Here is a 20,565-nt window from a genome sequence, read left to right on the forward strand (position 1 = left end):
ACATACCACTGCAAATCGATATTTGGAAGGGACACCCTAAACAAGTTACTAAATTGCAATTTGGCTTCTGTACATTTCAAAATGCGTCTTTGCAGTCGGGCCTTCTGCGACCTCCCAAAAATATTTGTACATGAGACCCAAAGGGCCCAGGGAGAGCCTCAAATGACAAGGCACAATATCAAATGCACAGACACAACATCGATGCCCAGGCAGAGCCTTCATACACCCAGGTATGTTCTTTTATAGCCTGTGTAGCTCAATAAGCACAAATGAAGCCTCATATAATAAAACTACAAGCCTACTACAAGCCTCCATATGCAGTTGAAATCATGCATGTAGTGCAGCAACATATGAACAGAAATGCCCACTGTACGCTCTCATTTATGCAATGCACCCATCTGCCACATATAAAATGGAGCATCATATGAACTGTAAAATTCCACATGCAGCCCTTGAATGCACAGAGCACCCCTCCATAGACGTGGACAGTATAACACTATGTGCATTTATATGTATGCACATCGCACAATGACTGTAATAGATGCAATATAGACCAATCTGTAGCCCACGTTCTGCATCTCTGAGTCGTGGTGCCAGATGGGAGACTGCTGGGTTGGATTTGACCTCTGCATGGCATAGTCATTGTCACCTGTACTGATGTGCCAGATTGTGTGTATCTATTATCCTGTTTTTTTATTTTGGTCCCAGTCTCATATTAATTTAGCGTGCTAACAGCACCTTAGACCTATCCCTAGACCTGAGTGCAGTCCTGAACTTGTCTTATGACCTGGGATGGGAGCACACAAAGCACACAAAGCTTTCTCGAACAAAAATCACAAACAAACTTAGAAACAGAGTAAATGTTAATAAATAAATTATACTAGAATGACAAAAATTCAATCAGTTGAACTGGAGATACTTTTTAGTGAAAATAGCACTTAAAAGCACAAAGCACCATTCACGGTCATCTTGCTGCATTAGACCGAGGGAAGTCATAAGTTCAGGCCAACTGCGATGGAGAGGGTAGGATACAGGGACCAGGTTACTCCTGCTGAAAAGTTTCCTTCAAAGCCTGGGGCGAAGAGTTCTGCTAGCTGCGGAGGAGGCTGAGAGGAGGAGGATGGGCGTCGCAGATGGTTGTCGTTGTAACATAAAGAGTGGGTCAAGCGTTTGTTGCTCTCGCTTAGTCTTGGACGTCCTAGCAGGCTTTCCTTACTGTAGGACAAAGTGCGGGTCTCGTATTGCCGTTCATCGCTGGTGGTCATCACGGTTGACGCAAAGAGCAGGTCTAACTGGAGCTTTACGTTGGAAGTCGTCATGTACGGCAAAATGGGCCTATTCGCTTTGCCAATGCTTAATTTTAATTTTAAACTCTTTTTTCCTCTCCTTGATGACTCCTTCCTAGCGCACAGAGACCTCGGTTTGTGTGAGTGCCTACGACCTAGCATAACTGCTTATTAATTGTTAGACACATAATATTCACACATACCACCGAGTTATGAACCTGGTTAACACTCTAGTGCATTATACGATCACATAAACATTACCTATATGAAATGTCATCTTATCTGAACGTAATTGTTCTCGCATTCGATACGATGCAAGCAAGACAGCTTTATTTTGTATCTGCTACAAGCACCTGTCTGTGTGTCTCTTTACGCGCCAGTCTTGCTTTAGGAGGGGCTTCCTCTCTGCATAAATATTTACATGAGGAGGGAGGGTCGGCGAAGCGTGTCAGACCGGCGCCTTTTCGGTTATGCTGATCTGAGCAAAGCAGATTGCTGATACCTGTGTCTTCGAGCAGGCTGCTCTCGCTTCCCCTTCCGAGTGACATGGCTGGCTCTGGGGTAAACCTCTGGGCAGTGTATGGGAAGATGTTCCTCCTGCTGCTTTTCATAGGTACGTTATCACATTTTATCCTCTTTGACATCTGAAAAAAAGTACATTTTGCGAGTGAGCCATGCAAATGAGATCGGTTGTTTTGGCAGAACTGCTTAAATAAACACGTTATTCTTTCCAATGTGGTTTTTAGAACCTGAAAACCAAAGTAATCTGTAGTGAAGGAGCGCACGTTGGACTCTCATTCAGTCATTAGCCTCTCTGCCAACCGTGCTTATCTGTGGTAGTGTAGTTAATGCCCACCACAAGTCTGGATACTATTATTTCGGCTTGAACGCCTCGTCTGCCTGTTACCATGATTTGACCAATATGTCAACCTGCCATTACTTCAACCAAACATTACTGCAACCTAATAGCGAATTTTTGCGACTCGCTATTTGATAATCGCAAACAGCTATGTACATATGTGTGTTTCACACATTTAGCGATTCCCAGTGGGTCGCAAACAGACCTACCTCACTACTATTCATGAGGTAGGTCTCGGTTTGCAACCCATTGGGACTGCAACCTGTTTTCCTTAAAGGAAACGGGATGCGTTTCAAAAATAAAAATGAAAAGATTTCTTTTCATTTTTTTAAGAGTAGGCTATGGTTCGTGGTACCACTGCCTGCTCTTAAAAATTATTTTACAAACATAAACAAAGGGGAAGGAATCTCTTGGGGACCCCATCCTGTTTGCAAATGTGTTACCAGCTACTTCAAGTAGGTAGTAAAATGTGAATGTTTTGCGATGGCATTTTGGTTGCAAAATATTTACACATGTCAATGCGATTCAGTATTAGGAAGGGACGCCCTTAACATGCCCCTTCCCAATACAGAATCGCAAATTTATTTTGCGATTTGGTAATAAGTTACCGAATCACAAAATAGAACTTTGTACATTGAAAAAGGCTTTTTTCAGTTGCAAATGGGCCGATTCTGAGAATCGTGTCCTTTGTGACCTAAATAAAGCTTTGTACATCTGGTCCTAACTGAAGCAATGGTTAATTATAATAGTAGAGGTTGAAGTGCTGGCTTCAGTATTACTTATTCGTTGGTCACTATTAGTTAGTTACAGAAATAGAAAACCATGTTAAGTAGGTCACAAATTTGAAAAGTAGTACAGGGTCATCAAGGTGAAAACATGAGATGTTGTAGGGCTGGGCTTCACGAACAGGTTACTGTTTTTAGAAGCCAAGAAGTCAAACAGTATTTAATGTTTAATATTCCTGGACTCAGAAAAGGTGGCAGGATCTCTAGCCCTATACCGAAACAGTGAGTCAATAAGGGTTTTCTGCTGGTTTTAATGTATAGAATAAAGTACATTAAGTCACTTTTTTGCAGGTTTTAATATATTGGGTAAAGTACTCCCTGCCATACACAAAAAGGCTGTTGCAACTCACCAAGGAGTTTAGTGACCATGTAAGGACCTAGGGCGAAGGCAAAGTACCTTTAAAAGGTCATGGAACTCTAGAGCTTTTAAGCATGTGACAACATTTAACCGGTAAAAAGGAACAGTTAAAATCACGGTTCATTTCAGCACAACAAGGGCATACACGCATAGTCATTGCAGAGACCAGTGCCATTTCCCGGCTCTCTGTTAGGACATGCGCTGCATGGACCTTAAGCAGACAACCACAATTTGCAGGATTAGAGAAAATTGGCAACTCTCTACTGCATAGACGCACACTGGCACAGTGTGCAACTGCTGAGCAGAAGGCACTGTGCACCCTCACTTATTGGAAATCTGGCCTGCCCTTCTGCAAAGGTGTGCTGTTGGCAGACTCGGCACTGAGCAGTCCACACACACCCATAAAGGTCTCCTAAAGTTCCCACTTGTCTGTTGGCCCAGTCCCCTGGAGTTTGTTAGTGCAGAACTACTCCACATGGCCTGAATGGGGTATTTGGCTGGCTTTGGCAGATGGTTAGAGTTCCCACTGCCCTGCTGCAGGAATGCAGTTTTCGTCTCAGTGGGGTTCTCTTTGCCTCCCACCAAAGATCCCGACCAGACGTGCATGAAATTGCCGCTATTTGTCACTTGTGACTGTGTTGGCCCCAAATGAAAACAGGCTCTAGGCCAACAGAATGTCCATCATTTGTACGTCCCACGCAACCATGCAAATAAGGTAATGCTTTCTCAAGAAATCATGGTTGCAGAAACAGTGTCTCTGTTTTTGGTATCGACTTCTGTAATGCCAAAAATGTAGCCCAATATAAAAAGAGCAGCATCCACCATTTTCCAGGCTTTTACATTTGTATATGCCAGGAACATGTTTTGCCACATCTGTAATACATAGGTTTGCCCTGCATTGGAAACCAATATGTGATATTAGTTTTTCAAGAGTATGCCATGAAAGACCTTCTAATTCCGGTTTTAGGGTGCAAAGACGAAGGAAACAGACATTTTTGAAACATGATTGGCACCTTGAAAATAATTTTTGGGAAAAGCTGACAGAAGTGATAGTTTTATAGTTCTTTCATAAGTTGGCTGAAGAGGCCAATAAGTGCTACTGAAGAGTTTAACAGTGGCACAAGGGCCACTTAAAGTACTCCTCTATTAGATTTTGGCAAATTCAGAGTAGACCGACGACCCAGAAGTCATCTCTATACATTGAAAAGAACACAAATTAAAACCTGATAACCCGGTATTTTTAAAGCGTAAACTAATCACCCCTAAGGGTCTCAAGGCGCTGGAGGCCGTCGGGGAGATTAGGTGAGTTATTGCCCAGAGTCACACAATGCTGAGTGATCTGCCTCCGGCGCTGGGGATCGAACCGTGAGCCCCAGCCCTCCGGAGTCAGCCACCCTGGCCGCTGCGCCACACCTCTCCGTCAGTGGTCCAAATCAATGTACTAAAAATGTGGCGGTTGGTCGCCATCTGTTTTTACCGCCATTCACCAAACCTTTAATATTTTATTTTTATTTTTAAAAACAAACTCCTATAGCAGGAGGACTCCCACACTGTGGCAGTTTTCTCCAAGGGTGTGCGGTCATTATACCTTTTTACCTTTCACCCAAAATAGGGCGGGTGGTGTATTGTTCTTCCACTGACTGCCCTTATTCTGCTGGGTCGTCAGAAGTATTATTTCATCCATGGAGCCTAAGGAGGCTCTGTTAAAGGAATGCTTATGGTTAGCTCATCTCTACATGAGGCAGAGGGACCAAGAGTTTGGGAGGCATGGTACTCCGTCGTGTTTGCTAGAGTACCCTGTCCACCAAACGTTAACTCAGGCCCTAAGTAGCTACATATGCCTAATAAAAACTGAATTTTGGTAACTAGCCAGAGACTCCACTATGATAATGTAATATTGACTTGACAATGTGCACCACAAATTTAGTTTTCTTTTTGATACTTAAGTAATAGATGTTATTAGTATTGAAATCTGGCCCTTATCCAGAGAAAGACACTTTACCTTGGGATAATACTCCAGTGTGGTAAATACATCATTGGATTTTTTTAGGTGACGTATTAACCCAGGACGTACAGTTCAAGCCAAAATGAATGAAGTGAAGCCTGGTACCTCAGGTGCTTATACTGCACCTGCCGTAGCCACTATTTTTGCACTTAATCCAAAGTAATACTACATTTCACAAGATCTGCTGGAAAGAAGAAATGAGGGATTACCAAATAACTGGAAACTTTTATTTCTGCACTACTCTGACCCCCAACTTCGTCTATATTTGGAGCTGTATCATGAAAATAGTTTTGTGTAGTTGGTATTTGAATCTGTCTGTGGTATTGGTTGTATCACAGGGTACAGGGGGGAATGCCATTGAATAAGGAGCAGGTTAATGAAATACACAAGACAAACATTCGAATATGAGCAAAAGCTGACTCAAATTTGACTTTAAAGATATTAAATTGTAGAAATAATTCTTCGACAACAGACAGTTAAAGGCGTTTGTAGGTCTAGACATATTAAAAAGGGGAAACAGAAACACATATGGTAAAATTATACAAACAAACGATCACGGACAGCTCCAAAATATAAACCCACAATCTATGATATGGAATTAATTAATAACATAAAAATGGAAACCAACTTTCCAGGAGCTGCTATATAGTTATATAGTTATACTGATTTTCTTAATAAAAATGTTGTTATCATTAATCATAGCTGAGAACTTTAAAGGAAAAACGTCCATCATAAGAACCAGAAAAGTTTTACCTGGACACGTGTCAGAAAGAAGTTGGGTGGATTTGAAAAGATGCATTTTTAAGGCTTTACAAAAGTTGAGAAAAGGTGTAAATCCTGAACGTTGTCTTGGATAGCATTCTAAATCTAGGAAGCCAAAAAATAGAAAGCTTGCTTCAAAGTATTTGTATTTTTTGCTGGGTGTCTAGGTGGTGTTGAAATTTACTTCTTCTTGTATGAGATCCAGCAGCTTGATAAGGAACAGGACAGACTGGCTCTGCCTGATTTTTTTGTTGTATTACCTGGCCACATGGTTGGATATTATGGTTAGAATGGGCTCAACAGAGGGAGGGTCGAAGAAAATGGTGCAGGAGTGCGAAGGTAATATTTCATTTTTTTTTAAAGAAGGCAAGATTGCAAAAAGAACTAGAGATAATGTGCCAGGGAAATTATTTGGATGGTGAAGAGTGTTTTTTTTAGAGCTAGACAACTCCGGTTGTATCATAATGTTTTAAGGCTGCAAGAATGTCAGGTGTTGGGATTTTTTTTTTATCAAAGCAGGTATGCAGATTTTGGAACTCCTGAGGGTATCAAATGTTGGGCTACTTTTATGTAGGGGCTAGTACTGCTACTTGGGAAGAAGCTCAGCAACACGTCGGCACTGAGCATCACAAGTTTTGGCACAGCTTCATCCAGATCAAAGGTTTCATGACTAGCCACTTGCAAGAAACAAGCCATCCCACTGAGGCTTTGATAAAATTATGATATAAAACTCAACTGATGGGGATAGTGAACTGGTACGGTCCCTTTCGAAATATTCAGACTCCTCTTTGGTTGGAGATCATTTGAGTAAAATAGAGCAGGAGATGGGATGTCAGGTGTCAGCTAGACAATTGGAGCATATTTCGATATTCGTTATAAATCCCTCAGAGAAGCTAACTTTAAGAGAATGAGCTTTCAATCACGGTGGATGGCATATCATACCCTGCAAGTAATTCATAAAATGTAGACATCCATCCCTAATAAATGTTTTAGATCTGTTCAAAATGGAAAAGGGGACTGGCAGCACATTCTTTTCGTATGTCTCAAGTTGAAACAATTCTGGGAGGCGATTTTCCAAGTGTTAAGTGAGGGTGTACAAGTTACAATCAAGCCACAAGCAACATTGCTGTTGTTTGGAGCATCGAGCATAAGCATTACCTTATTTGCATGGTTGCGTGGGACGTACAAATGATGGACATTCTGTTGGCCTAGAGCCTGTTTTCATTTGGGGCCAACACAGTCACAAGTGACAAATAGCGGCAATTTCATGCACGCCTGGTCGGGATCTTTGGTGGGAGGCAAAGAGAACCCCACTGAGACGAAAACTGCATTCCTGCAGCAGGGCAGTGGGAACTCTAACCATCTGCCAAAGCCAGCCAAATACCCCATTCAGGCCATGTGGAGTAGTTCTGCACTAACAAACTCCAGGGGACTGGGCCAACAGACAAGTGGGAACTTTAGGAGACCTTTATGGGTGTGTGTGGACTGCTCAGTGCCGAGTCTGCCAACAGCACACCTTTGCAGAAGGGCAGGCCAGATTTCCAATAAGTGAGGGTGCACAGTGCCTTCTGCTCAGCAGTTGCACACTGTGCCAGTGTGCGTCTATGCAGTAGAGAGTTGCCAATTTTCTCTAATCCTGCAAATTGTGGTTGTCTGCTTAAGGTCCATGCAGCGCATGTCCTAACAGAGAGCCGGGAAATGGCACTGGTCTCTGCAATGACCAAGTGTGCCTGTCAAATTTTGTTGCATGCATAAAAGTACTGGAGTTCCATGACCTTATAAAGGAACTTTGCCTTCGGCCTTGGTCCTCTATATGGTCACTGAACTCCTCGGTGGCTTCCAATAGTCTTATTATGTATGGCAGTGGGTACTTTACCCTATATATTAAAACCATCAGGAAAATGTCACTTAAGGTACTTTATCCTATATATAAAAACCAGCAGAAAACCGTTACTGACTCACTGTTTCAGTACAGGGCTAAAGATCCTGCCACTTTTACTGAGTCCAGGAGTATTAAACATTAATTACTGTTTGACATCAGCACAGATGTGGCAGCAGCCATTTTAGGACTCAGTCCCGTGTCCTCCAAAAAGGTTTAAAAAAACATATTAGGGGGAAGGGTACCCTTAGGGAGGTTCAAGAGCATCCCAACCCTAGTGGCCAAAAACATTTCTTTTATATTACCACTTATAAATTGATGGAGGATCTGCAGTAAAATAAAAAAATAAAAAAACATGGTGGGTCTGGGCCCGGGGTGGAGGGGGTGCAGGGGGGAGGGAAGGCGGTGCAGCATATTTGGAAAGGGGAAGGGATGTGCTGTTCCCCTCACCGGGCCATTTATAGCTCCTGGTGACCTCATTCCCTGGGGACAACTCATTAAAAAGTGGGAGGGGCTTGCGGTCTCCCTCCCTGAGCCATGCTATGACCCCGGGGACACCATCCTCCTAGGTCGATCTGTGACAGTGTCCTGGGGTCCCTATCCCCTGGAACACCGTCTATTGCCTGCCCGTGAAAGCATAGAAGCCTTCTGTGCTCCCACTAAGCAGAAGCAGAAAGGCTCCCACCGTTTGGGAGCACAAGACTTTTTCCCTCCCCGTTCTCTCAAGGCCATGCAAACAGAGAACTGCTCCCTCCCAGCTGGAGCAGGAAGAAAAGCTGGTCCTGCCGAGTAGAAGCAATGTCAAGTCCTTCCACACCTGGGGTGTCTGCTGGCAGGGGAACCGCCATAGCTAGAGGAGCCTTGGGTCTCCCCCAAAGCCCCCATCATAAAAACTGAAAACTGCTGTGGGTTCGCCTGGGTGGGCAAGAGGGCACCACAGTTTATGAAAAAGTGTTGCTGGCTCCTGTGTGGCCCATGTTGGCAGGTTGCAGGCAGCGGTTGGAGCCACGGCCCCCACTGCCCCCCCCCCCAAAAAAAAATAATGATGTGGGTGTCTGAGGTGGGCACCCAAAATACTTAAAATAAGAATAAAAGAATAATGAATGAGTGGTAGGAGCAGGTCATTCATTATTTGCTGCTCCCATAACACTTTCCTAGGGCTTTTTATTTACAGTTTCTTATTCTGGCGGTGCCCATAGAAGGGCCAGGGGCACCGCCAAGCATTTAATTAACATTGTGGAGGCTGCAAGGAGTGCAGCAGCCCCCAGCAACATATAAAACAGTAAGTCTCCTGGGTCATTAAATCCATGACCCCAGTAGAGGTTTCCATATTCCTTTACAGCACTTCGAGCTTGAGCTCTATGCTATTCAGCTGGAGTGCAGGGCCTTCTTGCGTTTGTTTTGACTCCATTTTGCAGCCTGAAAAATGTTACAAGAAAGACACAAAGACATGTTGATTGTTGTTTAATAAAACTTTATTTAAAAAAATATGGAAATCACTTTTATTGAACATTGCAATTTGATAATAATAATTGGTGAGTTTCATTACAAAGACAATAGGTCTCTTTTATATATATTGATATGCTGACCCCTTGATATAGCCTTTAGGCCAACTTTTAATATTTTGGCCATGCACTGCAGGGGATAGGGCAACCGTGGGCATGTAGGAGCCAGCAAGGAGTAGGTCCTGTCGACCAACCTAACACCGTGCACAGCCACAGGCAGGGCGCCACGGAAGGTAGCAGTTGGGCACCAGAGGTAGGTTGGGTGCAGCTTACTTGGCAGCCACATGATTCCATAGTGCATACTTCAGGGCATGGCATCAGTAATCCTTAGTGGATAAGTACAGAGAAAAGAAGCCTTATACAATTCTGCTATGAGACAAAACGTTTTTCATTTTTCAGTGGAGGTATTAGTTACACCACAGAGTAGTTGCAAGGATGAGGAAAAAGAATGATGTTGGCACTACTCCTGGTGTTAATTTGAGAATAGTGTTAGTGGTGAACTTAGAGAAAAAGTTTTTTTGCTGCAGTAATCAGTTTGTGCCTAATAATTGCAGAAACATTGTAATGCTGCAGTGCTTAATTTTAGGGCCCAAGATATTTCTCAGGAGGCCACTGCACTTTGCACCACTTTCGGGACCTGCCAGCACAGTCAAATATGAGTACCAAGGTTATCTACTAACCACTGCACTCCTAGAAACGTGACAACTTGAGCTGTACCAAATGACCCAAAGCTATAAATATGGGTTATGCATACTGGTATTATTTTTTTAATTTAATTGTATAATGAATTGTTATACACTGTGCTTATGTGCGCTTTTAAAAATAGACTGATAGTGGCAAAATGTGGTGGACTGTAATAAATATGTGCCCGGGTTTAAGAAACAAGTTCCATTTCTGATCACCAGCAAATACCAGCATAAATTAAACACTGCACTGATGGCAGTATTTCAGAATCAAACCATGTCACTGTAAAGTAGCAATGACAAAGGCCCAGCCTTTCAATACAGGTACAGTCAACAAAATTGTATGCAACAGCACCCCAAGATTTAAAGAAGGAATCTAAACTAACTACTTTCAACTCATACCCAAGTTCGCGGTAATTATGCGATTTTGAGGCTGCAGTGTTATCCACATGACCATAGATTTACCTCACTTTCCACATAATCCACTGTGTGCTCCATAATTTCCAGATTTCAGTGAAAAAAAAGAATCTCAAATGATCAAAAGTTAATAAACAAAAAAAAAGCCCCACAAATTGGTCCTTCGCAGTAGTAGGCCCTAATTCTCCTGAGGCTTGAGCCGGGAGAAGAGCAGAACGATCACGGAAGGCAAGCTATACTTTGCGAATTGCACAAACCAACTGTTTTTAAATTGTTTTACACATTACAGGTTTTATTGTGTACTGGGGCATCTTATTTTTAACTATTCAGAGTTTTTAGAGTTTTGAGGCTGGGGCATTAAAACATAGTGGAGCGAGGGACAGGAAGGGCCGCCATCTTGGTAGGAGCATAGGTCAGCGGACCAGGCGCCCGGATTCGCGCTTAAAACGTAAGCTGGCGCGAGCGCACCGCTGGCGCGCCTAAGGCAAGCCCGTCTGTGCCCGTCCGCGCCCGCTCAGCGCCCAGCGCCAGGGACCCTGGCTGTTTTAGTACAAGATCTTTGCCTGCTCTCAGGTATGACAGCATAACGTTGCTAAGGCTGAGGGGGACTTCCAATACAAGGGACTGCCCCTGCATACTCCCAAATACCCTACCTATAGCTGCTCCTGAGATCTGTCCTGGTTGTGGATCTAGCATACCCAGGATCTTAAACTTACCGATCTCTAATAAGAAGGAGAAGAGGAGAGGGGCAGGAATTAAGGAGATCCGATCTATGAAATGTATTTTGGTTAATGCGAGGTCTCTAGTCAAGCACAGCCTAGAATGTGCCAGACTCGTTGAGGACCATGAGGTTAAGGTGGCCTTCATTACGGAGACTTGGACAGATGCCGCCTCAGGGGCGGACATTGTGAAGGCCACCCCCCCGGAATTTTTATGCCATACACTGGATAGGCCGATAAGGAAAGGCGGAGGTTTGGCAGTGATTTATCATTCAATCAAGGCAGCCTTCCAGCCAATTCCTATCGATACCTGTGAGGCATTATTTTTTAAAATTACCCTCACCCATCACCACTCCTTCAAGGGGTGTCTACTATATAGGCCGCCTGGAGCTAGAAATTCCTTCCTAACTTCCCTGGGTACCCTATTAGAAGAGGGGACACTCGCAGAGGCCTGTACAGTCATGGGAGACTTTAACTTCCACTTAGAACGGACGGAGGAAACAGATACTATGGCTCTGAACGACCTGAAGCTGACTAGACCTAAGGCAGCAGGTAGTAGGTGCCACGCACAGGGGAGGGCATACCCTGGACGGGATTGTTTCGAACCAACATAATCTCCATTTCCGGGGCCTCCTCCCTCTGGTATGGTCTGACCACTCCGCAGCCCAATTTGAGATTCTGTTGTCTGAGCCATATAAGAAAAGCACAGGTCTTAAGGAGTGTATAAGAATAAGAGCTTGGAATAAGGTGGATGGAACCACATTTAACGAGCTGTTATCTTCCTCTGCAACACAATTGCCTCCCGAAGTGGAAGAGGCTTGTCAAAGTTACACAGGCTGGTTGCAGCAGGCCTGCGATAGACTAGCTCCAAGTAAAGTCTTGCGTCCCACGAGAATACACCCCTCTGCCCCCTGGTATTCGGAAGAGCTCAGAAACCAAAAGCTCATCTGTAAGCAGCTTGAACGAAACTGGAGGAGCAATTACAAGGAAACTGAGAAAAAAGCTTACAAAGCTAGCTTATTCACCTATAAACAGGCAATTGCGGCAGCTAAACAGAAATACTTTGCAGCACAGATCACAGAATCTAAAAATTCAGTTAAAGAACTGTTTAAGACGGTCGCCACACTGGCCTCGCCCAAGCCAGTGGTAGTCCAGCCCAGCCAAGTGCTTTGTGAGGAACTGGCTAAATTCTTCCTGTCCAAGGTGGAAGCTATCTTCACGGTATTTAGCAGAATAAGCACTGGCAACATGGACGCGATTAGGGAGACTCCCATGTCAAATGGGGCTTATTGCCCGATGTTTGATACATTTTTGCCAGTATTTCCTTGTGACATTCAAAAGATCCTCATGGAAGTTAACTCAGGATCTCCTTTTGATCCCTGCCCTGCCAAGGTGGCTAAACTGGCCCCGGGTCCGATAGCAGATCCTTTAACGGCAATTTTTAATTCAATGTTTGAATCTGGATATTTCCCCAGGCAGTGAAAATTGGCCTCCATTTTTCCCCTCTTAAAAAAACCAAACGTTTCCGCCAATGACCCAAATAGTTTTCGTCCAATTTCCAGACTCCCCTTACCGGCGAAACTAGTGGAGAAAATTATGAATAGACAACTTAGTCACTTTCTGGATGAGACTCAAGTGCTTGACCCCACTCAATATGGCTTTAGGCCAGGACACAGCACGGAGTCTGCACTTATTAAAGCCACGGAAGAGATCAGGGAAGCGGTGGATCAGGGAGGGAGGGCGGCATTGATCTTGTTGGACTTGTCCGCGGCTTTCGATACGGTTCGCCACACGATACTGCTGAGCCGCCTAAATGCGTGTGGTATTCGCCGGAAAGCTTGGGACCTTTTAAGATCCTTTCTGGCGGATAGAAAACAAATTGTGGCTCTGGGGGACTTCCAGTCTAAACTCTTTACATCACCTTGTGGGGTCCCTCAGGGATCCTCCCTCAGCCCAACCCTTTTTAACATTTATGTCAGTGCATTGGCCCCAGTTATAGACGCCTTCGGTTTTGGCCTCACGTCATATGCGGATGATACACAAATTGTGGTGTCTCTGACACCAGATGGAGAGGCTGGTACAGAAGGACGTTTTCGGGAGTGCATGTTAGCAGTGGGCAGTTGGATGGCTAAGAATTGCCTTAACTTGAATTCGGACAAAACGGAGGTGATATTGTTTGGTAATAGTACAAATTTTTGGACTCCCTCCTGGTGGCCCGATTCAATGGGCACTCTTCCCGTCCCAACTAGAAAGGTAAAAAACCTGGGCATAATACTTGATGACTGACTTACTTTAGGGCCTCAAGTGAATGTGGTAGTATCCAAAACTTTGTATATCATCAAAATGCTGAGGAAGGTGCAGCCCTCGCTGCCCAGGGAAAGCAGACAAACGGTGGTCAGGGCTCTTGTGATGGCCAGACTGGACTATTGCAATGGACTTTACCTTAATGCTCAACAAAGAGTGTTAAATAAATTGCAGATACTGCAGAATGCGGCAGTTAGACTGCTCACAGGCTCCTCAAGATTTTCCTCAGTTTCTAATGAGAGGAAAGCTCTACATTGGCTTTCAGTCAAAAGCCGAGTACGATTCAAGGTTCTTTGTCTAGCATTTAAGGCTTTAAACGGCATGGGCCCAGATTTTCTAAAGCTTAGACTTCGATGGTATGTCCCGGGAAGATCCTTGCGATCTAAAGAAGCCATGTTGGCTCGGGTGCCACTTATAAAGAAAGCCCGATGGGGGGGCAAAAGTTTTATCTATGGCGCAGCAAAAGCATGGAACGAATTGCCTTTTTATCTCAGGACCATGATGGATCTGTAGTCATTTCGCAAAGAACTAAAGACCTGGCTCTTCTCTCAAGAGTAAGCGCCCTTTCCACTCTTCAGTGGCCAGTAGTCTCAGAGGAATTAGTTAAGCGCCAGGACACCCCCGGGTATTGGTCGCGCTCTACTAATGTCATTAACATAACATAACATAAAGTTTAACAGATCACTTTTCAGTGTTAATTGTTGTATCATAGATGTTATAAAAGTTGGAAACTCTAGCTCAAGTCCAATGTTTGAAATTGGGTTACTGGTTGACTGTGGTGTAAGCCCTAGTCAAGCAGCAACCACAGTCCTAGTCAGGGCAAGGCACAAACAAACCCCAAATTAACCTGTGCTCACCCCCTGGTAGCTTGGCACAGAGTAGTCAACCTTAAATTAGAGGCAATGTGTAAGGTATGTGTGCAACACTTCAAACAGTAAAACCTTAAAAACACCACACCAAAAGGATCCCATACCAAGTTAGAAAAAAAGAGTAAAATTTAATAAGTAAAACAAGACCGAAACGACAAAAATACAATCTCCAGAATCGGGGTTATGAATTTTTAAAGAATAAACTGCAATAAAGCTCCGAAAAACATAAAGCACCTACCACAGCTATCTGGTAAAACTGGGCAAAGTCAAGAGTTCAGGGCAACCGCTGTAGGTTTATCCTCTCAAGTTTTGTGCCATAAGAGCCGTTCACATTAGAGAGGGACACGAGGGGCAAGGAGAGCGTCGCCGGTGGCAGTTGGCATGGTGTGAAGGGCAGATTGGGAGACACAGATGGGCAGGCAGAAGCTTTGCGTTGGGAGGTCTCCCACGGACTGTCGATGCTGCTGTGCGAAGAGACGAGGTGGCAGCGGCTCAAGTGGATTTTCAGCATGAGTGGCGTGGATCCGGTGCGGACAGGCCCCTTTGGTGTTAGCGAAGAGCTCAAAAGCTTGAATTAAGAGCCCGCTGAGCCACACCTTGGTTCCAGGACCTGAGAGGCACTATTTGGGAGTCAGGAATCCGCTGAACACGGTTTTAGGAGCTGTTGGGAGCCTTTTTTGTGCCTGAGGATCCAATTAGGAGGCCAGCAGTCTAGCCCTTTGACTCACTCTGGGGCCCTGGGTTCAAGATGGGTTGCAGGTCTAGTTCTTCTTTCCCGGCACTTGGGCAGCAATCAACAGGTCAGCCCAGCAGGGCAGCAGAGTCACAGTCCTTGTAGCAGCACAGCAGTTATTCTACCTGGTCCAGAAGTGTACTGAAGTGGTTGTGTCTGAGTTTCTTCTTTTTATACACTGGTGCCCTGTTACCTGAAGGTGGGAGAGGTTTCGGGACAGTGGCTTTGAAGTGCATGGAATTTGCAGCCTCCCAGGCCCTAGCTCCAAGCTAGCTTAAATGAAAATGCAGGGTATTTAGGCCCTATGTGTGGAGACAGGACGCAGCCTGTTTAGGTGTAAGGGAGGCTGGGGACTGCTCCTCGCTCCCATCCCGCCAGTCATGGGCCCTCCAGTCACACCTAATCTCCCACTGTGTGTGACTGTCTAGGAGGAATACACAAAGCCCAATTGCCAACTACACCCAGTCATGTGACCAGAGACAGGCTGCAGGCACCAAATGGCTAAGGCAAGGAGATGCCAACTTTCTAAAGTAGTATTTTCAGAATTGTAATTTAAAATCTGACTTTACCATAAATTGGGATTTTGAATTAGGATTCCAGAGACACCATACATGAACTGGTCCTCTCTTCCTATTGGAAATTACATTTAGAAAATGTAATAAGGCAACTCTAAAGTTATCCTAAGGGCGAGTTAGGCATTGCATTAGTGAAAAAAAACAATTTAAGAGTTTTTCACTACCAGGACATGTAAAACTTAAAAGTACATGTCCAACTTTTTAAATACATTGCACCCTGCCCTCTGTGCTGTCCAGGGCCTACAGTAGCGGTGACTTACATTTTTTTAATTTTTATATTTTAACAAAGGTATCTGGTATCAGAGCGCTTTACACAAGCACCAGTTGCGTTACATGAGGACACATTAATTTTTGTTAGGCACGGGAGATTAAGTGATTTGCCCAGAATCACAGGATGTTGCGCGTCCTTGCCGAGACTCAAACCCGGTTCCCCAGATTTTAGGTCAACCGCCCTAGGAGTTAGGTCAACTCCTCTCCCTTGGTATTAAAAAGGAAGGTTTGGGCCTGGCCTAAGATTTATTTTGCAATGTCGAAATGGCAGTTTAAACTGCATGCACAGATTCTGCAATGGCTGGCCTGAGACATGTTTAAAGGTCTACTTAACTGGGTAGCACAATCAGTGCTGCAGGCCCACTAGTAGCATTTAATTTATAGGCCCCGGGTACACATAGTCCCACTTTACCAGGGACTTCCGAGTGAATTAAATATTCCAATTGGGTATAAGCCAATTTTACCATGTCTTAAGGAGAGAGCACAAGCACTTTATCACTGGTTAGCAGAGTCCTAAAGCTAACAAAAATGAACTCAGCAAAAGTTAGGAGTATCGAGGCAAAACATTTGGGGATGACCCTGCAGAAAGAGCCAGGTCCAACAAGTTTCTTTCTTCATTAGAATCCACGTCTTGGCATAGCTCGGACAAACTCTGGCTGTATTACAGCTGATGGCAGCAGGCATTCAAAAAATAGCTGGGAGCAAACAAAGGCAGGAGTGAAAGGGAGCACTAATTTGACTCTGAAAATAAAACAAGCATTAGCAATGCCAATAGGTCTGGCTTTACAGGCATGCTGTATGGTTATGTGAAGCATTGCAAGTAGATAGCATGGGAATGGATATGTATTTGTGTGTAATCGAAGAATGGTAGAATAATATTGGTTTAGGTGAAAACGGTTAGGAGACACGTGCACTGTCAAGCCAGATTTAAAAATCCACGTAGGTTAATGAACGCCCTCGTGCCATCTGTGCTGCTGGCAGAGAAAAGTATCCTAAATTATCAAGTTATCTAATGAACTTTAATAGCTGTACAATGTCATGTTTGTGCTCCTAAAAGTTTAAGCTCAGGCAGCAGGATAAACAGGTGTAGAGGACAAGCACTTTTTTGTGGAAACACACAACTTCTTCCCAATCAAAACATGTACTTCCTGGCCATCAACATCTAGGCCAAGCCAAAGCCCCTCTCCTGATGATTCTCACATAATTGTCTGGCGGCAGGTGTGCAACCAGACCATAAAGAAGTGCAATGACGTGGTTACAGCTGCCAGCATCATTGAAGGGCTTTTTTATGGTTAAGCCGGACCATAAAAAAGCAATATGACGTGGTTAAATATCGCTGTGTAAAGCACATTAAAAAAAAAATATTTTCAGCCATGCTGCACAGCAGCGGCATAGCAGTAGCACCAGGATACTCTCCAGAGTGATAGTGCGCTCTACAAATCTGCATAACATAACATAATATTGTGGAACAAAGTGGCTAAAAAAAACACATTTACAAAGGCAATAGATCTTGCACAGAACAGACATATCTAGCGTTGCCAATGCTTGTTTATAAGTGGGGCAAAGCAAGCTGCTGGTCTCTGCTCAGACCATAGAAAAGGAAACAAACAATGTATCTGATTCCAACCCCTCTACAACACCCTCGCTCTGCTGGGACCTCCATCCACAGCCACTAAGAGACAAACACTTCTATAGATTGGCGTATGTTACCCACGCCTTCTGTGATGTGAAGACAATCAACACTATAGAAGTGTTTACCAAACATCTGACTGAGAGACTGGGACAAGAAATACATTTTTCTTGGGCATTGAATGGAGCAATGACAAAACGGGGCAGCTGTTCTGACTGGAACTACCAAAATGAAGCAGCCCATTCTTGTTTGTATTGATCAGTGCCAGCATGATTTATTTGTGCTTTTCTCTCCTCTTAAAGCAGTGGTTTGACTTCCAGGCTGCATATTGTAGTTAGAAAATGCCTTGTTGTCCCACATGCCTCACAGAACAATCCTTGTCAGGCTTAATCCTGCATCTGTGGGTATTCATTCTCACTTGAGCTGAAACACATTTCTTTCTTGGCCAAGGTTGACAAAGTGAGCTCAGGCAGGGTGGCGAGAGATTGGAGCACAGATGTGATAGGAAGAAGCAGCTTGGCAATCTAGATCGAGACCCAAGTGACGTGTCATGGGCCTAGGCTCAGGATTTTGACACTTCTTTGCCATTTTATAAAGCTATATTTATGGCTCTCATTATTTCTATAATTATGTCTACTGCTTTCAAATCTGGAGGTGGTCTGGAAGAAGAAAGGAGAGTGCAAAATAAGGTTAAGAAATTGACTGGTGGAAATGTTGAGATAGCTAAGAAAAAGCCAGAGCTAAGCAAGAGCAGAGGGTTGGAAAAGAAAAAGGAGAGGTAGAAAGTAGAAAGTAGAGAGAGCTTAGCAGGGGTAGAGATGAGATACACTGCCAATACGTAGAGAAGCTGGACTGGTGGGGGGAGTGCAAAATAACATATTTATGATCAACACCCATGGTAGAAGCGGGCCGCGCTTTTGGTGGAAGAAGGCTGCCAGCATGATAGAAGTGGATGGTGGCCTCCTTTAAAAGAATTTGGGTATCGTCTGTTCCTTTTCTTTCTCTTTTACAAATGAAACCCTGCTTGAGGTGTTTGACCTTGTGTAAGATCCCATACTGGGGGACACAAGACAGTAAGGGGCTACTGGGTCACAGCCATGGGATAGTTTGGCTCAAGTGTTCCAGGGTCTGTTCTACTATTGCTCTCAAGATTAGGCAAGTATAACCATTTCAGCACTTGACTGTCAGTGGTAGCGATGACAAGCAGTTACAGACTACTCAGGGAGGTTAGAATACGGGGGTAAACAGGCCCAGTATACAACGCAACACCAAGCAACCAAATAATATAATTGTCTATTTTCTTTTGAATACTTTATTTTACCAAAGGAAAAAAATACTACACACTGCAACAATGTGCAAGCTACCTGATGCTCAAGTGTGAGTCTCATTTGCTACAAGGTGGAGCCCCTGCTAAGCGATCTTCCCCCTTTTCCTCCCCCTCTATTTGCTTGAGGTTCTGTTGGTATAGTCCCAAGGACCAGAGGGGATGATGGACGGAGTGTTGAACATTGCAAGCACTCACCCCCAGTCAACTGATCTGGGTTTAATTCATCATCATTCTTTAGCTCACTCCGCCACCCCAGTTCAGACATGGCCATATGCAAATCAGTCTGACCCTGTGCCTCATGGGAACAGTCTAGCCCAAACTGCCAAGCCAGGTCCTCTCTGGACCGGAAACACGCATCCTGAGATCAGTTTCTGGCTAATCAGCCGTCATCAGCCAGGCTAGCTTGAATCCAGTGGCAAAGTGAGCAAGGGACCCACATCTGGGCATACCCTGCCAACTTAGGGTGAACAAAGCAAAACCAAAGGGGATGATGGACGGAGTGTTGAACAATGCAAGCACTCACCCACAGTCAACTGATCTGGGTTTAATCCATCATCATTATTTAGCTCACTCCGCCACCCCAGTTCAGACATGGCCATATGCAAATCAGTCTGACCTTGTGCCTCATGGGAACAGTCCAGCCCGAACTGCCAAGTCAGGTCTTCCCCGGACCAGAAACAAGCATCCTGGGACCCTTTGGTTTTGCTTTGTTTGCTCTAAGTTGGCAGGGTATGTCCAGACGTGGGTCCCTTGCTCACTTTGCCACTGGATTCAAGCTAGCCTGGCTGATGACCGCTGATTAGCCAGAAACCGGTCCCAGGATGCTTATTTCTGGTCCAGGGAAGACATGGCTTGGCAGTTCGGGCTGGACTGTTCCCATGAGGCACAGGGTCAGACTGATTTGCATATGGCCATGTCTGAACTGGGGTGGCGGAGTGAGCTAAAGAATGATGATGGATTAAACCCAGATCAGTTAACTGGGGGTGAGTGCTTGCAATGTTCAACACTCCGTCCATCATCCCCTTTGGTTTTGCTCGGTATAGTCCCAAGATCAGGTGCAGCCCTTCCACCCCACTCCCCTTTAGCACAGATCTCTACTGGGTTCTGGCAGTCTCTCAGTACAGATGGGCCTCGCTGGGGCCCACACCCTCCAATGAGTATGTTTTCAGTTGCACTGGGTGGAGGCAGTTCAGCAGTTCTCTTCTCAAGACGCGGGGTTCATGTGGTGATGCTGCACTTCATGAAGCTGTTTGGGGCACATTTATCGGGTGCTGGCCTCTTAATGCCTTAATTGCCAGGGCTCTAGTTCAGCACATAATGACTTGAGGAAGCGTCTTTGTTCTTGGGGTCAGTGCTAGACTCTTCACTGACTGGGATGGGGGTACTCTGGGTGAGCACCACAGAATTCCAAAATTCACATTTGAAGCAGTCAGGACCGCACAGCACAGGGCCAGTAGTGCAGTGGTCACACAATCTGGGATCACTGGTAAATGATTAACCCAGTTTCAGTAGAGCCAGCTGATCGTGTACACTTCACAAGTGTCAGAGTAGTGGCGGAGGGGATGACAAAGGGAGCCCAAAAGGGCAACTTTGGAAGTC

At 44.7% G+C, this 20,565-nt stretch overlaps 1 protein-coding gene across 1 annotated transcript in view; it reads left to right on the top strand.

Moving 5' to 3' along the window:
- Positions 1-1,750: 1,750 nt before the first annotated feature.
- Positions 1,751-20,565, top strand: part of CD79B (CD79b molecule) — a 275,348-nt gene continuing 256,533 nt past the window's right edge. Inside the window, exon 1 of the mRNA XM_085642716.1 lies at positions 1,751-1,899. Within this exon, the coding sequence (XP_085498842.1) occupies positions 1,833-1,899 (67 nt within the window). The 5' untranslated portion in view covers positions 1,751-1,832. The remainder of the gene's footprint in view (positions 1,900-20,565) is intronic.

Source organism: Triturus cristatus, chromosome 1_1 (assembly GCF_964204655.1).
Source record: "Triturus cristatus chromosome 1_1, aTriCri1.1, whole genome shotgun sequence".
NCBI lineage: Eukaryota > Metazoa > Chordata > Amphibia > Caudata > Salamandridae > Triturus > Triturus cristatus.